Raw genomic sequence first — 20248 nt, 5'->3', positions numbered from 1 at the left:
GTTTGTTTTTATTTTATGGAGTCAAATTTATCAAATCTTTTCTTATCAAGTACTTGGATTTTTAGCTATGGTTAAAAAGTCTTTCTTTACAATTTCTCTTGAAGGAAAATTTACCTATGCTTTCTTTGAGTACTTGTATAATTTCATTTTTAAGTTCAACTCTCTGATCTATTTGGAGTTTTGTATCTGATATGAAAAAAAATGAACACAATTTATATTTTCCCAAATGGCTATTCAGTTTATCCCAATACTGTTTGTTAAAAAGATCATCTGTGCATCAAGGATTACAGGAATCACCTTCGTCTTATACTGGAGGATCGTACACAGCTGTGTTTGTTTCTTCTATTCCTTTGGTCTGTCTAGTTATGCTCCACGGTCACATGATTTTAATCCTGCAAGCTTTGTAGTATATCAGTGAGGGCTGGTCCTACCACAGAGCTCTTCCATTTTGGTGTTTTCCTAGTTAATATAATGCATCTTTCCCCAAAAATTAACTTAAATATCAACTCATCAGAGTCTTTAAAAAATGCTGTTTGGAGTTGGGCGCGGTGGTGTACACCTGTAATCCTAGTGGCTCAGGAGGCTGAAGCAGGAGAATCACAGGTTCAAAGCCAACCTCAACAATTTAGTGGGGCCCTAAGCAACTTAGTGAGACCCTGACTCAAAATAAAAACTAAAAAGGGCTGGGATGTGACTCAGTGGTTAAGTCTCCCTGAGTTTGTTTCCTAGTACAAAAAAAAAAAGTTCTTTGGTATTGGGATTACATTAAATTTCATAAATGAACTTAGGAAGAACTGACATCTTGATAAAGTTGAGATATGCCAAGAATAAGGCCCATTGTCCCTTTTATTCAAGTTACCAACACTAAATCTGATGTTCTCAGGCATTTACGTAGGTATCTTAGGTAATTTAATAAAATAAACAATATTTATTAAGCAACTATTATCCTCTCCACTCTGTACCAGACACCATAGAAGTAAAGTAGGCCCTGTCCTCAAGCAGCTTAGAATTTCATGGGAAAAACTGAGTAACACACCCAAAGCAATCAAACAGTTCAAGACCCCACATAAAGAGGCTCCCATTGTACAGCCAACCCAGACATACCATGGGACCTCGGAGGAAAGAGACAGTGATAGTGCTGGGAAAACAGGGTATGAAGACTGGAGTCACGTGCCCTGAAGGTTATGTAGGATTTAGGTGTGATGGCAAACAGGAGGAAGGAATCAAAATTGGGAGTTGGGGGGCACCTAGTAAAGGCTTAGAGGTGAACTGGACATGAAACGTTTCACAGGGCAGAAGGCTCCCATTCATATTCTCAGCTGGAACAGTAGGGACATCAAAAACCCTCCCTTGGCGCCTCCAAAAGTTATGCACTCAATAAAATCATGCTAGAGAATGTCTCTTGTGTTCCCATATCCAAATCCTTTAGAATGACAATTTCTATACATCATTACCTTCACAAGGAATGATCTAGAGTCCCCGCTATTTAACAGAGTAGCTTACTAGCCACATGTGGCCACTGAGTCCTTATGATATGGATGGTGTGACTGAGGTACTGAATTCCTAATTTTAACTCAAATTCATTTAAATTTAGATTTTAAAATGGAAGCAGCATATTTCTCCATTGAACCCAACTTTATTGTTTTGGGAGGGCTTGATTCTACTTTAACCATAGCCTTGTATAAGATTTCATTGTTGTATTGCAGTGGTGTGTCCATTTTACTTTTTTTAATGTGACTACAAGAAAACTAAATGGTATATGTGGTTTCACATTGTAGTTCTCTTTGAAAGCACTAGTCTTTCAACTCAGTGTGTCCTTACAATTCAGTATGGCCTAGATGACATCACCTGGTTAAGTCCTGGGCGACTTCTGCACAGAGAAGTACTGATCTAGAGATTTCAGAAGACCTTCAAAACCTTTGATAGGTACCCAGTGTGCCTCCCACATCCTGGTCCTTCTGGGGGGCGGGGCAGCAGGGAGGTCCCTGCCTGCCACTGTGACATCACAGAGTAAACCATAGGTCACACAGCCCCTCCCAAGCTAGTGCCCCACCTTCAGCACATCCTTTCCATGCTCTCCAGACCACCACACACCATCTCACCCCTCTGCTGGCAAGAGGGGATCTGATTCATCCTCTCACTCAACACTCATTCTACCAAACTGAATAAGACCCAGCAGAAGAGAAATTGAAACTTCTCTGCCTCCGAACTTCAACAGTGAATGAGCAGTCCCTCTCAACTGATTCAAAATGTTTGTCTCACCCAGGAGGTAGGTACATTGCTTTCTGAAATCTCACAAATATATGCGCAGTACCCTTAATGTTGGATTTGTAATAGTGTATACGAATCCATTAATTTATTTCACAATATTCCAGGTAGGAGCTACAAACACATTGTAGGATTACAAAAATTAGAATGAAAATTTGCTACTCAAACTAATTCTATTGATAAGCCTGGTATATTCATACCTTGGCTTCTTGGTTTTCCTTCTCCTTCTGTTGAAACTTCCATTTATTCTTCCTTTGCCTCTTCATCTTCCTCCTCTCTGTTCCCAGGGGTTCCTTAGTTCTTAGCTATAGCTTTTTCCCACTTCCATCTGTATGATTCCTAGTGCCAAAATCTTGGTCCCTAGTGATGGCCTAGTGGTGATGGTAACAATGAAGATGTGTTTCACCCTAAGAAATTGAAAGAGCAAACATCAAGTTCTATGCCAGAGAATGGTGATGATCCCCAAGCCAGTTGGGATCTGGAACTGGGAAGAGAAGCATAGGCTGGGAAGGGATTTCTAGGCTGGAATCTGGGAGAGAGTAGTCAAGCATTCTTCCAGAACTAGGAAGACCCTCACAACAGACAAATCTTGCCCTGCTCAGGGTTGGAGCCACATGTGGAAATGACTAACTTCCCTTCAAACTGGGGATGGCCAACTTTCAGCTCAAAGGGTTACTAAAAAAGCAAATGGTGTTCATTCTTTAACATCTGGCCTTTCTCAGGAGAGAAAGCCAAGGAACTAAAACACACACACACACACACACACACACAGGAAACTATGTATTGTACTAGAAATTCTAGTGCTCAGAAAGAAAGGATAACCTAACTAGGAGTCACTTCTGGGTCTCTGGAACTGTGGGCTTAGGCAGCTTCCCAAATTCAGAAGGAGCCCATAATGAATAAACCATAAATAGGAGTACCCTCAAGTAAATGTGAAAATGACGGCCTGTAATGGTTTAGATTTTATTGCTTTTTATCATTGGTTTTCTAGGAGAGACGAAGGGAATAAGGGAGAGTCTGTTTGCTAACATACACCTGAAAAGTATAAAGTATAGTACACTTAATCCACAGCCTCTTTCTGTAGGAGTTCCCACAATCTGGCCTGCAATCTGTCAATTTTGTCAAAGGTGACTAAGCTGGTGATGAGTCAGGTGTAGTGTTGAGGTTTTGAATACTGACTCCACCATTTATTAGCTTTGTGGCCTTGAGCAAGTCAAATGCTCTAAATCTGAGCCCTGGCTTGTAACATGGAGGTGACACCTCTCTTTGAGGCTGGGTGTGAAGATCGAAGATGTTTGCTGCGAAGACTCTAGGTGCCAGCTAACTTCCCTCCATTTCCCTCTACCTCTTCTGATCTTCAGAGCAGAACCCTGGAGGACAATCCCTCCCCCTCCTCTATGCCTGGGGCTTGGGGGTAGGGTCACCTAACTGGGCCAAAATCATCGCTCCAGTCGTAAAGGTCGGGGGTCGGGCTGAGGGGAGTGGTGACTAGAACTCAGATCTGCTGAGGGCCCGTGGTCACCAAGCCTCGCCTCTTGGATCTACCAAATGAGGCAAAACGGGCAGGGGACCTGCACCTTCAGGGACGAGGAAGCTAAGGGTCGGGGAAATGCCCGACTGTGCGGTCCACGGCCGCCAGGCAGACCCTCGCTCCTGGCCCACGAACCCGGGTGTGAGGACTTTATCTCAGGACCCGACACTTCCCTCCCTCCAGGAGCCCGCAGCCGGCCGGCTCCCGCCCTCGGGGCCCCTAGGCTCAGTTCCCAGCCTAGGCGGACAGGAGGAGGAAACCGCGCTCCCCGCACCCCGCGGCCTGGGAGCCCAACGGTCGGACGCCGCGAGGGCGGGGCCTCGCCGAACAATTCAAAACTCGTCGGGGCGCGTTGCCGGGCAACGTGGGGCCGCTGCTAGGCAACCCGGGCGTCGCACGTAGTGAACGCCGGGAGGGGCGCGAGGGCTCGGGGTGGGCCAGGGGAACTGGCTGGGATGAGGCTGAGCTCCGGGACCGCGACAGGCGGGGCAGGGAGCCGGGAGAGAACAGGAAAGGGCGGGACCAGGGGGCGCACGCGGAAATGGAAACGGGGCCGCCCAGCTATGCCTGTGGGCAGCCGCACCCTCAGCACCCCTCTTGCTCATCCCCGCCCCGCGGTCCCCAAGAGTCCCCAGACGGCCCTGCTGGCGCCGTCACCCGCGCGTGAGCGATTGCCCCACAGGATGTGCAGATGTGGCTGCCCTTCTGATTCACTCCAGCTGCTGGGGTATGGAAGAAAGGCGGCTTCCTCTCCTGGAAATGACTGCATTAGCAAAAGCCCTCAAACAATTCCATTAAAAAGCGGAAAGGGAAAGGCCAGAGAGAGGCCCGCAATGCTTTCCTTCGGGCCTCCACACTGAACATAAGTGGAAGTGTTCCCAGCACTGGGCACCCTCGTTAGGAAGTCGAGGATCAACTATTGTTTGAACACTTGGGGTTCTGTGGGCCTTTACACAAGGGTACCATTGAGAATTTTCTGAAGTTGTAAAGTCTCAAAGTTGAATCTTGTCCTGAACATTTGGAACACTCAACCAGGGCATTTTGATGGTCACCCTTCCCTTCCCCTCTGAAGGGCAGGTGTCAAAGTATCCTGTGTGAAGACCTTCCTTAATTTCATCAGTGAAGGAGTCAAATGTCCCATACTGAAGTAAAAATTGTAATTAAAGCAGCAAAATCTCAGAATGTTCTAGATGGATCATCCAAAAAGGTCTAATCAGTAGGGAATCACCCAGCTTGGAAAAGGACATAACATTTCCAATCTGTCACTGGTTTTTTTTTTTTTTTTTTTTTTTTTTGGTCCCCTAATCTCTGTGAACTAAAGATAATACTGGTTCATGAGATCATTGCTGTTTTCTGAGCTCTGCTCACAGAAAAGCAGGAATGTTCCCACAGGTGGGAGGAAATGTATTGGCAGAGAATCTATTTGATGAAACTTTTGGCACATCTGTGTAGAAAGGCTTAGGGTGTGTCTGTGGACCTATGGACCTTTTTTTACCTTCCCCTTAACTCTTATGCATGTCAATCAGAAGAATCCTGTCTGCTTTAGCAACTGAAGGCTATCTGGACCCACTTCTTTATTCACCCATAGGCTTCCTAATTGTTTATAATGTAATAAGCCTCACTCATTTATTCAAGGGTGTTAAAGCAGTGCTAGGCTCTGCAGAACAACAATGAATAAAACATGACTGCTACTGTATCAAGCAATTTTAAAGTCAAATGAGGGTAATAGACAAACCATGTGATAATTTACATGAGAGTCCTGCACATCAGAACATGCAGGAGCAAAGAACAAGGCCATGTCCATCAGAGCCAGTGACTGCAGAACCTCTTAAATTCCACTCCAAAATTCCACTTTTGTCTGTTTAATAACAGAAAGGAGTCCATGGGGCATGGGTCAGAAATCTGACTTCTGGGAGAGGGACAGAGAAACCACGAACAGGAAAGGCAAACAAGACACCACTATGGATAAGTGGAATAATCAGGATAAGACTGGATCCCTTAGCCTCTACTTGGGTATTAAGAGAAGTAGTGTAGTACACAACCTGCTCTGGCTCAGCACTTTTACCCATTTTATTCACCTCTAATCTATAGCACATTCACAAAACAAATTGAATTTCTGCCCACGACTTATGTATATGTGTGCCAAGACCTTCGCTTCTCTTTATGTATGTCTAATTAATGTGGTTTTGTGCAGTGGAGAGAACACTAAGGATCTTAGCAAATGCAGGTTAGCCAGCCCAAGGCTTTGTGATGTCATAAATGGTGAGGTGCATACATGTCCCTGTGGAAGTCATCCTGAAGTGGTAACAGTCCAACACACTAAAGTTAAATACTGTTTTGAAATGTGAAATCTTTGTGTCTGTGCTGAATCATGAGCTTCTGAGCCTAGCCTAATTATATTTATGTTACATTGACTAGTAATTACTTTTTCTGTTCTAAGAAAGGAAATGGAAGAAAAAAATATTAACATGCCCAAATTACAATGAAAGGAAGTAAATAGGATGCGAGGCTCTGATTTGTCTGGCCAGGCAGAGAAACTTCACATTTTGTCAAAAAGAGGAAATTAGATGCTCAGGTCCATGGTTCTTGGGGAGAGGGAAGCCAAGACTGGTCACATCCAAAAGTCAGCCAGCCAAGCACCCACACAAAAGGCTCAATATCAGAAGGGGTGGATCCAGGCTTTGTGGAAGCCTAAAATAATATCATTTTAGAGGCCCTCTTTAAGAAAAATAATACAAAATTACAAGTTTGAATTAGGTAACAGAGTCTTGGAAGCAGCCCAAGTAAGTAGGGGACCACAGAGCTGAAGTTTCATTAGCTTCAGTCTGAATCCACTCTGGGCCTCCTCATGTAATACACTTAAGATTCTGCCACTCCCATCCCCTTTTCCCTGGAGAAGACAAACTTTAGGCTATTAAGGCATAGGGGGTGCGGTTTATGAGCAGAAACAATAAAAACTGAAGACATAAGGCTGTGCCAAACAGTGACTCAAGCTGGATATGAGAAGTGGCTGCAAGTATTTGAAAAGGGTGTAAGCACAGAAAGAGGAAAAGAATTGTTCACTGTTCTGGGGTGGAGAGAGAATGAGGATACAATTAAGTTGAGAAAAATGTGCACAAAACTCATCAGGAAACATTGGCTAGTTGTATGTTCTGATACCATGGGGTTGTATTTCCCATGGAACCTATTTGAGGATCTATTGAGTCACTGAAAACCAGAACTGACCACAATAAAATGTGCTATAGGAAATAATCATAAAAAGAGGTCCTCCAGGGTATGACTGGATGCCCCCCAAAGTTCACCCCGAGTCCTGAATTCCATCGGGCTGACTCATGGCATTCTTTAGATTAGTATTCTATTGGGGAGGAGGCCAAATGAAGAACTCGGTCCTACCGGAGGAGCAGCCACCTCCACCCACATTTTTGCTGACTGGTTGGGGACGCTCTGGACATAAGAGGGAAAATATGAGGGGATAGCGCCACCCAGCGTTGTGAGGAGACCATGTTGCCAGGAAAGCAGCAGCCCATTCGACTGCAAAATGTTACCACGAATTCCCTTCCCCTTTCCCCAAAGGCAAGCAAGTTCTGTCACAAGAAGTAAAGCACTGTTTGCGTGATAACAAAAAACATGGCTGGACATAAGCACATTTGTATCAAATTTCTTGCTAACATCCATCTGGGAAGAAGAGAGACTATATCGGATGATGAAAACAGGATCCAAAAAGACTTATTAGTCTAGAACATGGACAAATTCCAACTCTCAAAGTTAATTTAAACTTAACTTGTCTTTGATTCTGCACAAAGACAAATATAGAATGGGAAAAACAAAACTTAGTGGCTAATCCGGAAGAGATGGGGAAGGGCAGCACAAGACACAGAGTTTTGTTAAATATATGCCCAAAATGAGTCGAACACTGTCAGAGAGGAACATTTTCAAAGAATAAGAGACTTTTTAAACTAATCTTGATAAGAGGCATTTCCACAGGTAAAAGGAGACAGAGGCTTCCTGGCTTAAAGAAGAACACTACCAAAGTAATTAGGGAATCATAAGCAGTTGTAGAATGTCACCCTGCTAATCTATACAATTTTTTTTTTTTTTTTTTTTTTTTTTTTTTGGTACTGGGGACTGAACCTAGGGGCGCTTAACCACTGAGCCACATCTCTGGCCCATTTTTAAATTTAGAGACAGGTCTTACTATGTTGCTTAGGGCCCCCTGAGTTGTTGAGGCTGGCCTCAAACTTATAATTCTCCTGCCTCAGCCCCCAGAACAGGGATTACAGGCACACCCCAACACCCAGCTAATCTGTACAATTTTGAGGAAAAAAAGGAACAACTTATATTTCCAGGTAACTGGTGACAAGAAGATAAATGAAAACTTACTGATTTGTCTAATTACCTTTTTAAAGTTTTAGAAACTCTTTTTAATTCCTTTGCCTAAAAGTTGGGAGAGAAGTAATACATAGCCATAGCATTACTGACCCCAGAGTTATTTGTCTCCAGTCTTACTCTATCTGCATCCTTACTGCCATTATGACCTCACACACTCTTCCTTTCTCTGAGGGTTCCATGTGGATGCAGGTACTTAATGCTTACTAATGACACTACCTAAAATATAGAGACCACCATGGAAGAAAGCTATTCCATGTCCATATCTCCCCGAGGACGTTGCAGAGAATAGAGCTTCTTCAAAACTTTCCTAGGATGGAAAGCTCCACTGGAACGGGGAGTAACAGTGGCCCTGTAATATTTTCTGTGGCTTCCATAAAATCAAGCCCCAGTCCAGTCACACCAGATAGCTAGGGAATGGCAGGTAGATGAAAACTAGATCATTTACTTAAAATAAATAAGTTCCCTCTACAAACACAGATCCCTTCCTCTTTACGCTTAATCCCAGGTCCCCATTGGCAAGCTATCTGGCGTAATCACCCAGAACAGCTGGGCTGTGACTACACTGTCAATTATTAAATGCCCATGTTCACTGTAAGTCAGCATTTAATCAAGAGTCACTCCAGAACCTATGGGCGGGGGGGACAGTGGGAAGGCAGTTTTCATTCTTGGAACACTAAATCAAAGGTCCTTGCAACCCAGATGGCATCCTTCCGTCCATCCAGCCTGGCTGCAAGACACTGAACATGGCCAAGGTAACCATCTTCCCTTTATTGTTCAGGAGAGACATTTCACAGCTGTGTTGCACCTGGTTCTTTTAAAAAATGTGCCAGTTTCATCTGTTTGTTCTCCTTCCTAGCCTGTGCTAATGCTGTTTTTCTGTTAATATTTGTTGATAGAAGAATCGCTGACATCCCCACCTACGTACTTCCTAGTGATCTAAGCCTGAGTGTCAGAGAAGCCACTCTATCTCTTGGCACGGGCTGTGTCAGCCTATGGAAAGATGTAGCTTTTCTTATGGCAGTATTTCTCCAGGATCGCTTTAAGAAACTCACTGCAAAACGAGATTTGCTCTTTCAAGAGGTATCTGGATCCTAGAGAGAAAAGGTATGTGACACAGGGCATGGTAGCATATTGAAGAGAATTCTTGAGAAGCCTCAAGTGAGACGATCACCTGATTATCAAGCATCAAAAGTCACATTAGCAGATTACTTTCCAAAAGCTGTTTTATCTCATTTTGTATTTTGGTTTTTATATACATGTCCACCTTATGTATTTTTTACTGCCATAAATAATATTGCTTTGTCTGTGGTATATGCTGCTTCTTGAATGGAGCTCCCTGAGTCTATCGATGGGCACTTGTTCTGGAAGGAGCCTCCTTGAGCTAATTCAAGCTCTTCTTCATCTTTTGTCAAATCACCTTTTAACTTGGTTAAAACCTTAGTGTCACAAGGTAGGTACACATCTATCCTTATTTCTAAATAACCTGGAGAATAGTTTACAAATGTGTGTAACTCAAAATGGATTGAGGGTAGAGTTAAAAATCGGATGTGGTAGTAGACAAATTTCCAAAGCAAATAAGATTGAAAATAACCTCTGAAAACAAACCCTGAGGTCACAGATTTGGAATTGCCTGAATTCTCAGTCTTTACACAGAAGGATCTGTGAAGATATTGTAGCTGGAGGTCCATTTCCTGTTTGAGCAATGGGTATAAGAATAATTAGAAAGGATAATGCACAATACCAGGACAATGACAAAAGCCAATATGACTTGCAAAACTAAAAAGATGAACCTTGTTTTGTGGGGACAGAGCAACACATGCTTCCAGTATCAGCCACATAAGAGCTTTCTTCATTCCAGCTGCTGTGTTTTTGTTGTTGTTGTTGTTGTTGTTGTTGTTGTTGTCCTCAGTCAAGATCACCCAAAGTCTTGTAAGGATTGATGATAATTCTTGGTAGAGTTAATTTGTTGAGTACTTAGGAGGGAAAATCGCATTAGCAGATTGCTTTCCAAAAGCTGCTTTGTCCTGTTTTGTATTTTGGTTTTATAAATATATCCACCTTACGTATATTTTACTGCCATGTATAGTACACACTGACCATAGTGTATACTGCGTTAGTCCCTGGGAATTCTGAAGAACAAGCTATTTGGTTCTCAAAGTTATCTGTTAAATTTAAAAACTATTAAGCTGGGGGTGAAGAGAGAGGCAGATTTGGGGGCCTGTCCATTTATGGTTTTATTTACATCTCTTCAGCTAAGCAGATTTAGGTCTGATTAATTCTGATATGAAAGATCCCCTGGAAAGCTCAAGATGGTTTACTTTAAGAAGCGTCTGTCGGCAACTAAGCACAGGCTTTCTTCCCGTTCAGTATGTATCGACGTAATAGCACACGTTGCTGCATAACACAAAGCACAAGAACCGACGTTAATTTTTCTTTCTTAAGTCTAGCTCCAAACCACTACTCCACGAAGTTGACAAGTTTAATGTTGGTCATTTTTTAGGTCACCCTCCTCACAGGCTGGAAATGACAAGGCAAGCAAGGGCTCCAGAGTGGGCCACAGAGTGGTTCTGCCTATTGGGCTTGAAGGAAAAGGAAGCAGGTCCTCATCTCAGAGGAGACTGACATCAGACTCTCCAGCTCCCTTCCCTTCACTTGTGTTTGTGTGTTACAGATGGAACTCCCGAAGGGCTTCTCTGGCCAACGGACATTCATATCTGCCGCCCTCAGCCTGCTATCACTCAGCCTCTCCACAACATCCCTGCTCAGCAGCTCCTGGTTTGTGGGCACACAGAAGGTGCCTAAGCCCCTGTGCGGAAAAAGTCTGGCAGCCAAATGCTTTGACATGCCAATGTCCCTGGAGGGCGGCGTCCCCAACACATCAACCCCGGAGGTGGTTCAATACAGCTGGGAGACTGGGGATGACCGGTTCTCCTTCCTTACCTTCCGGAGTGGCATGTGGCTATCCTGTGAGGAAACCATGGAAGAACCAGGTAGCCTCCCCACCCTGGACTTCATTTACTTTATTTTGTATTTTATCTTATTTTATCTGCAGGGGAGCAAGGGATCTTATGAGGCAAGGAAACATTTAGAACAACTTAGAGCTGGGCAGCAGTGAAAAGTACTGCACTTCCCCAAACCCATATGGGCCTCACCCCTGCACCCCACTCCTGCTCTGCACCTTCTACCTGGGTGTTGCCCCTTCTCCATACCCTTTTAATAAGTCCTTTTGGATTTTCACTGCCTCCTCCTTTAGTAGACCTACTGGGTTGTTTTGTGCTTTTGTTTTTTTTTGTTTTGTTTTGTTTTTGTTTTTGCTGTTGTCTCATTTTTTGTTTGTTTTGAGTTGGGACTCTCCCTAAGTTGCCCAGGGTGGCCTTGAAATCGGGATCCTCCTGCCTCAGCCTCCCAAATAGCTGGGATTACAGGCATGCATTACCACGACTGGCTCTATTTGTTGGTTTAAAATAGCATTAACCTTAAGAGTTTCATCCTTTCATGTTAAAATTTCCATTCTAATGAGCTAGAATTGCTAATAGAAACAAAACCAGAAGAGAGAAATATTGTAGATAAAGTCCAGGCTCTACCCAACTTGATCTTATATGAGTAACTGCATTTCCATAAGCCTTGATTTTCTCATTTGTGAGATGAGAGGATCACAGTAGATCATCCCTAAAGCCTCTTCTTCCCCTCTGCCCTCAAGAGTGTTTTCTCATTCGAAGGGATTACTGTTAAAATTTAAAGACTGGGGAGACTGCAGCTGGGAGGGTACTGGATTGTGTAGGGACCCTCGGGAGGAGCTTTAGACAGTTTCTCCCAGGTCTTTTGCCACATGTCAACAGCCCTAGTCAACATATATTCCATAGCTGAGAGGGAATGAAGCTGAGGTATGCCTCTTCCTTCAACTCAGAGTGTTCAAAGGTCACCTTGGGGCCTTTGAAGGTAGTGCCTGATGGTTACATTTTCCTTAGGTCCAGAATCACGTTCAATTTGAGATCTGCTATTTCTCCCAAACTGGGCTAAGGGGGAAAGGAGATGGAAGAGGAATAAAAATGTGTGTGTTTGCATTTATCTTTATTATTTTGCCACTTAGCACTGCTTCAACCACAGTCCTGGAAACAATTTGAAGCCATTTGGTCCAGTGGTATAGTGGCTGCAAAAGGCATTTGTTAACATCAGGATCATGCACTCTGAGAAGAAATGGGAACACTAACCTCATCTTCATTATCAGGAGGGAGGAGAGAGAAATTAAGCTTGAATGACTCTTGCCTGTGCCATTCATTCATCCACGCATTCTTTCCTGCTTTCAAAATGAGCCATATTAATGCCTACTGTATGCAAGGCACTGTGTTAGTGCAATGGAGTGCTGGGTGTGGGATGGAAAAGGCTTTCATCCCAACTGTCCAGGGAAGAACCCCCATGAAGTCGTTTCTTGTGTTTCAGGGGAGAGGTGCCGAAGTTTCATTGAACTCACACCACCAGCCGAGAGAGGTGAGAAAGGACTACTGGAATTTGCCACGTTGCAAGGCCCATGTCACCCCACTCTCCGATTTGGAGGGGAGTGGTTGATGGAGAAGTCTTTCCTCCCCCACCTTCCCTTGGGGCTTGTGGCAAGTATGTGTTCGATAAGGAATTTAGTTATCATTGAGTGGGGCCTCTCTGGATCTAAACTACACTGTGATCTTCTGCTTTTCTCTTCTTCTGAGCCCTGATGGGTACCATGAATTAGTCCCAGAGCTGACTTTCATTCATCTGCAATTCATATGCAAGAATGGAAAATGGGAACAACAGAGGGACAAGTAAAGTTCAAAAACTGAAAACCAGCAACAGCTCTAGCTAGCTCTGGCCAAGAGACCACAATGAAAAACTCAAGTTTTTTTCCTTTATTTCCCCCCCCATTCCTTTTTTTTTTTTTTTTTTAATGAAAAGAAAACAAAGGGAGGAGGGAAGAAAGAAACAAACTGATTATCCCAAACTTATATAAGGAAAAACACAAAATGATAACTAGAAAAGTTATATCCCTATGAGATTTATGGAAATTAAGTGATTTCCCCCCCCCCGCCAAATCTCCCTAATAGTGTTACTGTCCATTATATGTTGGGTGCTACACATAATGGGAACTTTTGGGTGAGAGTAAAGACCTCAAAATGATGTTATTGGTTCCAGCTTTGCCTCCCTCTCCCCTTCTACACTGCCGGGTTTCTAACTTCTGTCGGGCATTCTGTGATCACTGTTGGTTCAGTTATTTAACTGTCTGGCTGGGGTTCCTTCTTCCTCTGGTTTCCAACAGAGATCCTCTGGTTATCACTGGGAGCCCAAATCACCTACATTGGACTTGAGTTCATCAGCTTCCTCCTGCTACTGATGGACTTGCTGCTCACGGGGAACCCTGGCTTCGGGCTCAAGCTAAGCGCCTTTGCAGCCATTGCCTCTGTTTTGTCAGGTGAGTGACCCCCACCGTGGAGGTGGGCGACTGTCCTCCATCTGCTTTGAAGCACTAGCTGGAAGGCTTGGGTCTTGGTTCTTAGGGAAGGGAGGAGGAGCTCAAAGGCAATATAAAGAGTGGAGTTAAAAGATACTTTATAGGCATCTTTCATTTTAAACTGAAATAACAGTAACACATGAAATTATTGTGTATTGAATCATTTAGGTTTTCCTTTTCTTTCTTTCTTTTTTTTTTTTTTGGTCTGGTAGTGGGGACTGAACCTAGGGTCCTACCACTGAGCTAGCTACACCTACCCCCTTTTATGTTGTATTTTGAGATGGGGTCTGGAGGCTAGCCTCAAACTGACTCAGATCATTGTGTACTTCACAAAATGATTCACTTCTAGATTCCTTTATTTGAAAACTTACTCAATATGAAAAACCTCTGTTTTGGGACTCTTCAGTTGTGACATACATGCAGCTTTTCAAGATTGCTGCATAAAGCGAGAGATCCACATGTAATATGAAGAACAAAGGGTGGGGTGGGAAGAAATCAAAGGACTCGGTGGCCCTGGGTACAGTACTGACTCAGACTTCCTTCCATACTGCTCACCCTGAAGTCTGGGGTGATGATTGCCAAGTTATGCATTCAAGGAGAAGCCCCCCATTGCTGCTCAGTCTCCTGGGAAATGTGATGGCATAAGATCATGGATGCCAAAACATAGGCCACACCTGATTCAAAGTGAGAAGGTGATTCCGAAATCATTTTCCTGTGGATGTCAATGGCAGCCCTTCTCCAAGGGCTCTGCCTTCCTCTTCCCTCTGTAGGCCTTCTGGGGATGGTGGCCCATATGATGTATTCCCAAGTCTTCCAGGCAACTGCCAACATGGGTCCAGAAGACTGGAGGCCACATTCTTGGAATTATGGCTGGGCCTTCTAGTAAGTGCTCGTCATCTCCCAAAAATTTTTAGCCCCTCCCTGGCTAACCTCACTAGAGTTCTACCCTCAGCTAGACGCTCATTCCATGTCCTCCTGCCTCCTCTTCACACCTCATCTCACAAGTCTGCCGGCCAAACATAGGGCTGGATCATCAGAATGTCTACTCTTTACCCGCTTCTGAGGGTGTGCAGAGAACATTCCTCTGACTGACTTTGTGAGGATGTGGCCTCCTCCTATTTTTCTGGTCACCAGCTGTAGCAATCTCTTCTTCACCTGATACGTTTGTTGCCCTTGTGAAATGAGGCTGATTTTGTATCATTTATGGAAATGATGTTATACCTTTCCTTACATTTCATGATTCAAAGTATTAGAGAAACAGGATAAATGACCTTGAAATTTGGATTGAATTCTATCAATTCAATTGGATCAAATCAATTGATTCGATCATTTTTTCCAATGGATCATCAACCAAATTCTTTCCCCTTCCATTCTAAACTCAATCCAAGAGTAACTTCTTCCCATTTCTCCATTCTTATCTTTACCAAACTGTATTAGAAAAAAACTTTCCATCCCACATTCTCTAACCCTTAAAAAAAAGGGGGGGGGGGGGTCATTTTAGACTTCCCTTTAAGAGAGAAAGCAGCAACCATGACAAAACAAACACATTCAAGCCACATGTCACCTTCATTAAAGAGCTCCCTACCTTCTCCCCTGAGCAGCACTCTTCACTCTTTGCAAAGCTGCCAACCTGGACTCACGTTAGCTGTCTGGGACAAGTGCAGAATGCATTAATACCACAGAAAAGACAAAGCTGGCTCAAGTTTGCACTTCTAACAAAGGAAACCTACCCTTGTCTACCCCCTTTTCTCATGTTGCAATATGTGCCCTTTGATTCAGGAGTCCTTAGTCTTCCAGCCACATCATCAGCTTAGTTCACTTCCTCTACCCAGCATTTCTCACCTTTTGTCTCTCTTCAAGCCATTCTTGGCATCACAGCTGTAGAGCGTAGACTGCAAAACTCCTATCAGCCTGAGTCTACCTCACACCAGCTGTGGCCTGGCTTTAAGCATCACTTGGCCTCATGAAATAACTCCTAACCTTGCAAAACTTCCTGTTTTCTGAGCTTCCCAGAATCATGGGGAAATTCAGAGATTTAACTTTTCAAATTTTCAGGAATGAGTTCGATATAGTTCCCTGGTGTCTTTTTTTTTTTTCTTTCTTTCTTTCTTGAATTCATTTAGCTTCTCTTAATCTCCGGCATTCATTATAAACTACCTTAAGCCAAGGACCACAGCATTTCATAATAAGCAGACTCTCTTAGTGCCACATATAATACCTTCAGATTTATAGTAAAATTTTCCTACATGACTCCTGACTCCATAACTCTGTGGACCCTAAGAATACTAAGTTCAAAATAAACAAACAAAGGTGGAAGAGGGATGATTCCTCCTGGCATCTGAGTGAAGAAAAATCCTTGGCAGGGTGTGTGTGTGTTGGCATAATAGAAGGAAAGGGAAGAAAGGGCATTAGGCCATGTCCACCATATTCAGTTGAACCATAAATCTACGGTGTCTCAGAGAGATAAAAGGATAATCGCAGCTTTGGAAAAAAGTTCAAATTACACACACACACACACACACACACACACACACACACGACACAGCAGGTATAAGAGTGTGGCACTGACAACTAATCAATTCAGTGAAAAAAAAAAAAATCCAAACTCCTTGTCTGGTTTTAGTACATGAGTCATTCTCATTAATTATAAAACATTCAGTTTGTACCCACCAAAGACACACCAAATTAATTCCTCTTGCTTACAGTTCTTTACATGAATCATGATGGAAGGCAGCATACTCAAGCTCCTGAGTCTCCAGAAGACACCAGCCTAGTGCATCAATAGGAAGCGATCATGGTATTTTTCTTTCAGGAGAATCAGATTCTTAACTGTCCCTTTTGTGTGTTTGTCTCTAGCACAGCCTGGGTTTCCTTCACCTGCTGCATGGCATCAGCTGTCACCACTTTCAATACATATACCAGGATGGTCCTGGAGTTCAAATGCAGACATAGTAAGAGCTTCAAAGAAAACCCAAATTGCCTACCCCATCACCACCGGTGCTTCCCTCAGCAGCAGTCACGTACAGCCCACCCCGGAGGACCTCCCACCAGCTACCACCAGTACCACAACCAGCCCATCCACTCAATCTCCGAAGGTGCTGACTTCTACTCAGCACTACAAGACCAGAGATTTCAACAAGGGACCAGCCAGGAGCTGGAAGAAGTGGTTGGGTCATCCATAGAAGAGCAATGCTAGTAGTTAAGTGGGTTTGGAGAGCAGGCTGAGCCCTACCTTACACGTGTTTGTTCATTATCAACATCTGCTTAAGCCTAAGTCTGTCTCTTGAGTGTTTTTGTTTTTTTAAAGGCTAAGAATAAGAATATCTTACAGTAAACATCCAAAGGGACTCTACAACTACCCACTCTCCACCACCACTCTGTCCCATATCCTCCATCGTCTGTACCTCCTGGCTCAGAATTCCCTTCTCTTTTTTACCAATTGCTTATGTGTCAGGTTCTGGACTAAGCAATGGTGATAAAAGGGGGAGTAAAGTACAGTTCCTGATTTTAAGGGTCTTATAAACTGGCTTATCAGCCTGAAAATTAGAGAAAGAGAGGTGAGCAAATTAACAGTAACTTGATTATGGTTCAATTTTCCACTGAAACTTTCCCAGAAGTCAAACTATAAGATGGAAGCACTACTGAGTGCTTTGATTTGAAGGACCAATGCCCTCCACACTGCTTATTAGTTTCCTACATCCACATAGTAGGTGCCAATAAAGGTATTAAATAATATCTAAAAGCCATTGCGAGGGTACTATGATATGAGAAGACTCCTACAACCCACTTCTAGAACTAGCCTACCAAGGATAATAGATGGGTTATGGTCCCCAGAAGAGAATCATATGGGGGCTCTTCCAGTGACTGGGGCAAGGGCAGAGCCTCCTCTCTAGACATCCATCTGCAACTCCCTTCTGAGAAACTTGCTCTGCTGTTTCCTCCACAAAGAATGCCATCCATCCATTCACCCATTCTCTTTTCCATAGGGAAAGTAATCCATCCTTGATAGCAAGAAGAATGAGAATGGCACACGAGTATATTCCTGTACACAGTATTTATTTGTTCTGTAACAGTTCACATTTTAAATAGTGCTTTCTGACAACAGATCAGCAGGCTTATCTTTGATGTGGGTAATAAAGATAGCAATTCACATTCATGGGTTAGTTGGTATCACCAGATCACACATTGGAAGAAGGTGAGGATGTTGTCTAGGGCAGAAAGGAGGGTTTGCAATGGGAAAGAGAGGAGATTGAAGGGCAGGGAAGACCCTCGCATTGCAGAAGTCATTACTACTAAACAGTGGTCATATTGGTTTTGGTGGCAACCCCATGTTGGGATTGTGGAGAGAAAGGAGCACTTCCTATCTTGGATCTGAGTGGATGGTTATCTGCAAGAAGGAAGTTTAGGGATACACTTGGCAAGAGACCAGCACCACCCACTTTGGCCAGATGAAGCTTCCTCAGACTTCAGCCACCAGCAATATCCTCCTGTACTAGCTGTAAGAGGAAGTAAACCTACAACTTCCATTGTGTTTAGCAAGCAGAGATTCAAACTTACAGTAAGGAGAAGTTAAGTTAGTTCCCAAAACACCAGGGAGAATTCAGCAATGTTATTCTTTCCTCTTAATTGTGTCTGAGGCTGACCCTGCACAAACACGGTCCTCTGCTGAAAACAATCCCACCAAAACAAGTCCCCCATAAACAAGCTGCATTTGACTCCTACCTACACTGGCTAGCTTCACAGAAAGCAACACGGTAGACAACTGTTAGTTGGGTGGCTCAGCGAGCCACAGGACCACCACCATTTTGGAGTTCACTACAAATTACTCCTAGGCTTTTATACTCAAGTAGATTTAAATTTTGAATCCAGGGTCATCTCCATACCCAGGTATCCTCTTAATTGTTCCCCCAAAGAGTCAAGTTGGACCCACATACTTCCAAAGTGTTGAAATTGAATAAGCTTTCTAGATCTGAAGGCAGTACCCAGAAACCTAGTGAGGATAAGCTATAGGCCAGACAGACTGCAGGTCACATGACATGCCTGCTTGGATTTATGGCTGCCAACCTCCAGTTATAATACCTATCCATGGACAATTAACAGATAGCCTTTTAAATCTGGAATCCATAATTTCCTGGAGCTCCTTTATTAACACAAGGTAGAAAAAAGCCCAAGCTAGGAGAGAACCTGATTTTCAAGGTAGATCTACCAAAATAACTCATGAAGAAAAGCATTTTTCCATAAGCTACCAGGGAATTTTCTGCTATACAAACAATGACAATGACCTAGAAGTTTAGGAGAGAATTTTAAATAGAGGCAACAAATTTACATAGAAGAAAGGGGGAAGTAAGCACTGGAAACAATTCTAAAGAACTTAACCATTTACAAAAGTTATAGTATTTACATAAGAATTTTCTCAAAATACAATGCTTCAAAGGCTGTACAGGAAGGAGAGGTACAGGGCAGAGTGGTCGCACACTGGACTTGAGTAGCAAAGGAAGTCCAGAAACATATCCCTGAATAAAATAGAGAAACCCGGGGAGGCAAGGGGAGGATGCCCTTGAGGAGATGATGCTGAGAAAACAGTGAAAATGCAGCAGGACAAGGACACAGGCCTCCCAGGACCTGGTTTCCAGTTCTGAATTGAAGACAGCAGACACATATACCCTCTGATGTTACTGCAGGAACAAGAACCACAAGTGGCAGAGCCACTGAGATCCCACACAACACCACATATGAACCTGGTCAGAGGTGGGTCATTGAAACAGTATTTCTCTTGCTCCCATTGTGATAGGGACATGTTAATTATTATGGCCACTTACTGATATAGATGGAAAATCTCGAAAAGGAATAGATGAAAACACTACATGGCTAATAGTCCTCCACTACCAATCCTTGTCATTGCTGTCCATAGTTGGGAAGTAGCCATGGTATAAGTGGAAGGAGAGAAAGATGAATAATCCTCAAAATCGGAGGTGGGCCATCTGGAAGTCTCAAGATGACCAGACCAGATGTATTTCAGGACAACAGGAAAAAGGATCCCTGAATCTTAGGGAATGTCTGGAAAATAACATCACCATGACACTAAAAAAATATAAACAGCATAATGTAAAACAAAATATTTCCTAGCCATAGTCTTCACTGGATTCCCAGCAAGAGTTTATAAATTAGACATACAAAATAATAATACACCTTTAAGATTCACATTTCCAAACTCTCCACACTGAGTTCCTAGAGGGGATTAATGCAGGGATTGGAAAGGTGTAAGATACCCCCAGCCAAGCCGATCATGCTGTTATCAAAGAGCTCCAACAGGCCTTCCAAAGTGCAAGGATCACAGACAAGTGTGAAAATGAGGCCAAAGTAGTCATCTCTCCAAAGCACTGCTTTTATACTGATGGAAGGGACACATTCTGTTTACCTCTTCTGAAACTGAAGATTTCATCAGACTAGATCTGCAAGAAAAGGTAGAAGCATCAGTGACTTTTTTTCATGGTAAGAATTCTCAAAGAAATGAAGAAAACTTGAATATCCCTCCATTTCCTGTCCTTTTGTTTAGTCCCAATAGTTTATAAGTTTCTCTC

General features: G+C 43.3%; 2 protein-coding genes and 1 long non-coding RNA gene across 8 annotated transcripts in view; 1 reads left to right on the top strand and 2 right to left on the bottom strand.

Moving 5' to 3' along the window:
- Positions 1-4617, bottom strand: part of LOC306661239 — a 72111-nt gene extending 67494 nt beyond the window's left edge. Inside the window, exon 1 of the long non-coding RNA XR_013763837.1 lies at positions 2469-4617. This is a non-coding gene — a long non-coding RNA (uncharacterized lncRNA). The remainder of the gene's footprint in view (positions 1-2468) is intronic.
- GSG1 (germ cell associated 1) lies at positions 1919-18342 on the top strand. 6 transcript variants are annotated; one of them, XM_079140056.1, is made up of 6 exons: positions 2033-2269; positions 10860-11178; positions 12629-12676; positions 13476-13628; positions 14438-14549; positions 16524-18342. In XM_079140056.1, the coding sequence occupies exons 1-6, from the start codon at positions 2222-2224 to the stop codon at positions 16861-16863; spliced, it is 1020 nt and encodes a 339-aa protein (XP_078996182.1). In that variant the 5' UTR covers positions 2033-2221; the 3' UTR covers positions 16864-18342. The 6 variants fall into 6 exon arrangements, with proteins under 6 accessions (XP_078996183.1, XP_078996182.1, XP_078996178.1 ...); XM_079140052.1 differs by having other exon boundaries at positions 2042-2269; positions 12629-12799; XM_079140053.1 differs by lacking the exon at positions 2033-2269 and adding an exon at positions 8820-8940 and having other exon boundaries at positions 12629-12799.
- FAM234B (family with sequence similarity 234 member B) overlaps positions 17705-20248 on the bottom strand; it is a 35348-nt gene continuing 32804 nt past the window's right edge. The window contains exon 13 of the mRNA XM_079140040.1: positions 17705-20119. Coding sequence (XP_078996166.1) covers positions 20114-20119 — 6 coding nt within the window. The 3' untranslated portion in view covers positions 17705-20113. The remainder of the gene's footprint in view (positions 20120-20248) is intronic.

The sequence above is a fragment of the Sciurus vulgaris genome (genome assembly GCF_902686455.1).
Source record: "Sciurus vulgaris genome assembly, chromosome: 5".
NCBI lineage: Eukaryota > Metazoa > Chordata > Mammalia > Rodentia > Sciuridae > Sciurus > Sciurus vulgaris.
The sequence above is the reverse complement of the archived record's forward strand: the minus strand, read 5'-3'. Positions and strand labels throughout refer to the sequence as shown.